Source organism: Myotis myotis, unplaced genomic scaffold (assembly GCF_014108235.1).
Source record: "Myotis myotis isolate mMyoMyo1 unplaced genomic scaffold, mMyoMyo1.p scaffold_m19_p_7, whole genome shotgun sequence".
NCBI lineage: Eukaryota > Metazoa > Chordata > Mammalia > Chiroptera > Vespertilionidae > Myotis > Myotis myotis.
In genome coordinates this window covers 91,014,820-91,020,819 of record NW_023416379.1, presented here as the reverse complement: position 1 = coordinate 91,020,819, position 6,000 = coordinate 91,014,820, and the positions used below count along the sequence as shown (strand labels likewise).

Sequence of the window (6,000 nt, the reverse complement as noted above, 5' to 3'; positions counted from 1 at the left end):
AAGCTGTAGAGCGAAGACATAAGGTGGCTCCAGCCGGAGCAGCGAAGGCTTTGAAAGCTGCTCTGGCCTGAGCGAAGGTCTTGTTCCCCGGTGCCGAAGGAAAACCAGTGCAGGCAGCCAGGGGAAGGGAAGGCCTATTGCACGAATCTTTTCATGCAACAGGCCTCTAGTTTCAATATAATTGATTTCCTTTTGTGCCCTTCAACTTATTATGTGGAGAATGGACACATAAACTTTATAAGATTCCCAAAGGTGTTCAAGGCACAACACATGTGCAGAGCCCTGGTGAGAGGGGAGAAACACTCAGCTTTAGAACCAGAGACCTGGGTTTAAATGTCCATTTGCTATTTTCTCGCTGTGACCTTGAGCATGTCACTTAACCTTCACTCATATTCCATACTTCCACAGATTCAGTAATTGTCTATTTCCCACCTACTATCAGTCACTGTATTCAAGATTTAATACAGACACACAGATATAACCTTTCCTGCACCCAGTTTACAACTGAGAGGTTGAGGCAGATGAGGCAGCAACACTGTGGTAGGTGCTTCCATAGCTCCCAGCCCAGACTTGTGGGGTCAGGAAAGATTTCCAGATATGAGGACATTAAACTAATAAGTAGACATTAGTCAAGCAAAGAAGGGGGAGGAGTGATCCAGGCAGAGGAACGAGCCCTCAATAGACATGGCATGGTGGAGAAACTGAGCGAAAACCAGACTAGGGAGAGGGAAGGGACCAGTAGGAGCACAGGGCACTGCTGCAGAAGGGGTCGGATCAGAGGGGCTTGCAGCCATCTTAACGCCAGTAGCCTCATCCTCAGAGAAATGGCAGCTATTGATGGGTTTTAATCATTGACAAGTTGTAACAAGATCAGAATAAAAATGTTTTAAAAATCACGTTGGTTTTATGCACCAGAGAGATTCCGACTGGAGACAGGCACAATGAGTTGGAGATGATTGGAGAAATCCTAGTGAGAGAGGGTAGTGGCAACGGAGTGGGAGAAGAATGGATAGATTTGAGAAGTAATTAGGTGAACTCCATGAAGGAGACATCGGAGACTGAAAAATGAGACGGGGCCTCCTCCGATTTCTGTTTGGACCAACAGCATGAATGGTGGTGCTATTCCCTGGGAACAGAGTAGGCTTATGCGAAAACATAAGGTCGGATTTGCATTTTGGGTGTGAAGTGACTGGGGATGTTCTGCAGACTTTTAGTCATTTGGGCCTGGAAATTGAAGGATGGGTTTGGAAGGGGAAGCCATCTGCGTCCACGTGGTAAATTCCCTAAGACGGTATTCCCTCCATCTTCCCGACCTCTGCTCAACGTCTGCTGAGGATGTTCTGTGCGCTGGATGCTGGGGATGCATCGTCAACAGGAAGCCTGGGTTTCTGCCCTCAACCAGTGTACCGGCCACCTCGTTAAACTTTCCTTAATCTGTAAAATGAATGTAATAAGGTGAAGTGAGATGCGGTGATGTGACGACACCCGGCCCTTTTAGTTTTTATCTGTTTTCCGGCGGCGGAGCCGGAAGAGAAAATGCTCGGTTATTTTGCTTTCGTATCCTCTCCTGGCCGGGCTCCCGCGCATGCTCCCTGGGCCGCCGGGCGGGGGCGGGGCGGCCGGAACCCTCGAGGTCTTCCCCGGGCCGGGACCCGGCCGGGCGAGGGAGCGGCCGCGTGACGTCATCAAGCGGCGCGGCCCGCAGGGCGGGACCCGAGCGCGACGGCGGGGCGGCGCTCCGGGACTGGCCGGGGAAACGAAAGTGAGGGAGGAGCTGGCGGTCCTGGCGGCAGCAGGGCCGGGCCCGGTAGCGGCGGCGGCAGCGGTGGCCTGACCCCCCTCTCCGCTCCCTGGCAGCTCGCCCTCTCCCCTCCGTGTGAGTGCCGGCGCGCGGCCCGGGGGCAGCGGGCGGGCGGGCGCGCGGGCTCAGCATCCTCCCCTCCACCGCCGCCTCGGCCCCGCACCCGCACCCGCGCGCGGGCTACCCCCGCCGCCTTCTCGCCCCTTCTCTCGTCCCTCCTCCCGCCCCCCCACCCCCACATCGCTCGTCCAGCTCCCGGAGCGGAGCCGCCGCTGACTTGGTCTCCGCGCGCACACGCACACATTCACGTTACCTTCCAGTGGAGACACGGGTCCGGGGAGAGGGGAGCGCGTCTCTTCCCTCCGTGAGCGGGGGCGGCCGAGCGAACCCGAGGCCCAGGGGGAGCAGCCTGGAGCGGGGATTGGGAACCCTCGCCGGGGGCGGCAGCGGGTAGAGCCAGGCCTTCCCCTCGGAAGTTCCCCGCCGGCGCGCCCTCGGGCCTGCGTAGGTCCCGGGAGCGGGGCACCGGGAAGCTGTGCGGCCTCCCGTCGAGGGCCGCCGTCTTCTCCAGCGGAGCAGCGAGAGGGCGGAGGAGATGGTGCGGAAGGCGCCAGCCTAAGGTGGATTGGAAAGAGCGTCAGCACCCCCCGTCACACAGCTGTTTGCTCGCCTGTTCCTGCACCACCCCAGCGCTGTCCACATGGAGTTCCCCTGCTCCGTCCCCAGAGGCACTAAGGACCAGTGGGGGCCTTTTATTTTTTGCTTTTATGGATTTTTTTTTGGGGGGCGGGAGGGGGGCATATAAGATAGGTTTAAAGGGAAATGTGGCTCAGCCTGGCCCTGCCTGCTGTTTGTTCAGTGTCGTCTGTTCTTCCTACGACCCCAGGAGGGCCCCTGCCTGCGCCTGGGGAGAGAGAGGCAGGCTGCCTCCCTGGGAAGGGTCAGGTTATGCATTCGGTTGACGGGCTCATCTCTGAGCTGGAAATAAGGGACACATGTGATTTCGGGTTTTTGTGAGGTCGACGGGATCACTGGTTATCTTTTTTGGTTTTATTGTAAGTCTGTTCTTTTGCCCCTGCACCTCCTCTTCCCCAAGGATTGCAGCCCTGTTGGCTTCTGTTTTGAGTCCTTTTTCTGAGTCCTGTTACGGCCAATCAGCTGTGTATAAACCACACTGTATTCACTAGAATTGGTTGCTCTTTAACTCCTTCATTTCTTAAGATGTCAGGATCTTCTTAATCTCTTCCATCACATTTTTTTTAAAAAAAGTCCTCACCCGAGGATATTTTTCCATTGATTTTTTAGAGAGAGTGGAAGAGAGAGGGAAAGACAGAGAGAGATATCAATGGGAGAGAATTGGTTGCCTCCTGCTGGCGCCTCAGGAGGGCCGGGCGGGGGAGGAGCCTGCAAGGTGGTGGTACCTGCCCCTGACCTGACTCTAACCCAGGACCCTTCTGTCCTCAGGGGGAGGCTCTATCCACTGAGCCAAACCGGCTAAGGCTTATTATTATTATTATTATTTTTTCTCATGCTTACCTGATGTACCTACTCATGGGCATGGATGATGGTGGCATGGTGCCTGCCTGTTTTCTTTCTTTTCTTTTTTTGTGGAGGTGGGTTTCTGTTCTTAAAATTACTACTTTTGTACATGAGTCTTATGCTATGGCTACATCCAGTTCCAATAACTTTCTCCCTCATATTTCCTCAGTCCTAAGGCAACCAGTGCTTCTATTCCTTTCCCAGTTTTGTTCATGTTTTTAAACATCCTGAAGTAAAAAAACAAAAACAACACAAGAAACAGTGTATCATATGGGTAAAATAATAACAGTGGTAGAACAGTCATTCTCGGATGATCTGTTCACCTTGGAAATTATTGGTTAATAGTCACTGGTTAATAGTTTCATAATACATTTCCAGGGTACATTGTTGTTACACATGGCCAGTGTTGCATCAAAGTATAGAATAACAGTTTCCCAAGGCTTTTCCCCCTGTGGTGTGTGGAGTTGGCCCATGACTTTTTGGTATCTGACATCAATGGCCCAGAGGCCTCTGAGTCTGTGAGTACCACATTTTACAGTGAAACTAAGGACTATTTTTGAAAGCCCGAGCTTGGCTAGCATCCATACTGGACCTCTTTGAGGAAGAGGCTGTTCAAGTGCTGGCACTGGAAGTGGTTTGGAGTTGCCAAATCCCATCCCATTTATAATTTATACTCTAGAATCCCTGCTCTGATCCTAGAGACTCTGACATGAGCAGCTGACTGTCTTGTCTGGATTTATGGTTGCAGTAACAATGAAGAGGAGAAATGATCCAGAGTGCACTGCCCCTATCAAGAAACAGAAGAAAAGAGTTGCAGAGCTTGCCCTGAGCCTCAGCTCTACATCTGATGATGACCCTCCCTCGTCTATCAATCATGCAGCCAAAGGTATGCTTGCCTGTGTGGTCTGAGGCCACTGGTCATCTGGTTATGTGAGTCCCCGGAGCCTAAATTGGGCAGACTACAGTCCAGTGCTCCTTGCGGAAAATTAGGCAAATTCTGCAGAGATAGGTTGGCTGTAGACTCGCTTCCTTTCTGCCGTTCTTCTAATAGGAGTGGGGAACTTTGTTTTAAATAGAAAATTGGAATTTTTACAAAGTGCAGTAGTTTTGTTGCTGGTCCTTCAGCAGGTGGCACTCTTTTGCTGCCATAAACCAGGTGTAAGTACAGGCATACCTTGAACATACTGCGAGTTTGGTTTCAGATCACCGCAATAGTGAGTCGTAAACAGAGCGTCTTGCCTTCAATTTGTAAAAAACAAAAACGCAACATCTGTGAAGCACAGTGAAGCAAAGGGCAGTAAAACCAGGTGTGCTTTGCTCATCTTGTGCTTTTAACAGTTGTTAATGATCCTGAGGCTCTTGCTGCAGTACTGTGGCCTAATTCCCCTTCGGGTTTTGCATTGTTTTCTCAGTTCCCTCAGCAGTTGTGAACAAAATACCCAGATGAATTGGAACGTGCCAGTATTCACTGTTTACATTAAGCTCAAAGGATTTCACTCATTTAGCTGAAAGTAACATTTTGCTTTGCCTGTTTCTTAGGATTATGGACATTCACAGTTTACACAGATGCTTTCTGTGAGAAATTGTAAAGTGTCTAGGACGGTGGTTCTCAACCTTCCTAATGCCGCGATCCTTTAATAGGGTTCCTCATGTGGTGGTGACCCCCAACCATAACATTATTTTATTTTTTTTTTCATAAAATTATTTTTGTTGCTACTTCATAACTGTAATTTTGCTACTGTTACGAATTGTAATGTAAATATCTGATATGCAGGATGTATTTTCATTGTTATAAATTGAACATAATTAAAGCATAGTGATTAATCACAAAAACAATATGTAATTATATATGTGTTTTCCGATGGTCTTAGGCGACCCCTGTGAAAGGGTCGTTCAACCCCCGAAGGGGTCGAGACCCACAGGTTGAGAACTGCTTATCTATGAGCTTGCCTCAAATACCAAGCAATTAGAAGTAGCTGTATTTGCATTTACCCAGAATTACTAGCTGTATTAATTTCCCATGACTACTGTAACAAATTACAAACCGGGTGGCTTATATCAACAGGAATTTATTCTTCACGGGCCAGAAGTCCGAAATCAAGGTGTCAGCAAGGCCATATTCCCTCCTAAGGCTCTTGGGGGGAATGCTTTTCTGCCTCTTCTATCTTCTGGTGGTTGCTGGCTGTCCTTGCTGTTCCTTGGCTTATAGGAGCATAATTCCAGTCTCTGCCTCTGTCTCTGTGTTCAAATTTCCCTCTTCTTTTAAGGACATCAGGGCCCACCCTAATATAGTATGACCTCATTTAACTTGATTACATCTACAAATATCCCATTTCCAAATGTCCCGTTCCAGACTAGGTGACGTAACCTTTTGGGAGGCACTACTTAACCAGCTGTTTGGCCTTTTGGATCATCTGCTGGGTCACTGGTAAACTGAAATGAAATTTGGTAACAGATTGGTAACTGTAAGGGTGTGAAGCATCCTTTGAGGGTGGTAGAAAATTCAGTTTATTCATACTAGTAAGTGGTAGGCTAATTGAAGGGCAGTTACTCATCAGCTGTACTGAGAAGCTGGTCCAGAGAGGAGAAGCTTGGCAGGTGGGCACAGCTAATGAAGCATTTGGTGTGGCTGTGGTCCTGGCTGGATAAGAGACTCATAA

The 6,000-nt window shown here is 49.7% G+C and overlaps 1 protein-coding gene and 1 long non-coding RNA gene across 3 annotated transcripts in view; one reads left to right on the top strand and one right to left on the bottom strand.

Annotated features, from left to right (window-relative positions):
* Positions 1-829: 829 nt before the first annotated feature.
* LOC118659924 lies at positions 830-2,506 on the bottom strand. Its single transcript, XR_004968750.1, has 2 exons — positions 2,115-2,506; positions 830-1,434 (listed from the first exon to the last, which is right to left on the bottom strand). It is a non-coding gene; the product is annotated as an uncharacterized LOC118659924 (long non-coding RNA).
* The window catches only part of CMTR1 (cap methyltransferase 1), a 64,567-nt gene continuing 60,284 nt past the window's right edge, over positions 1,718-6,000 (top strand). For both annotated transcript variants that reach the window (XM_036316611.1, XM_036316610.1), the window contains exons 1-2: positions 1,718-1,876; positions 4,089-4,226. In XM_036316611.1, coding sequence (XP_036172504.1) covers positions 4,094-4,226 — 133 coding nt within the window. In that variant the 5' untranslated portion in view covers positions 1,718-1,876; positions 4,089-4,093. The remainder of the gene's footprint in view (positions 1,877-4,088; positions 4,227-6,000) is intronic.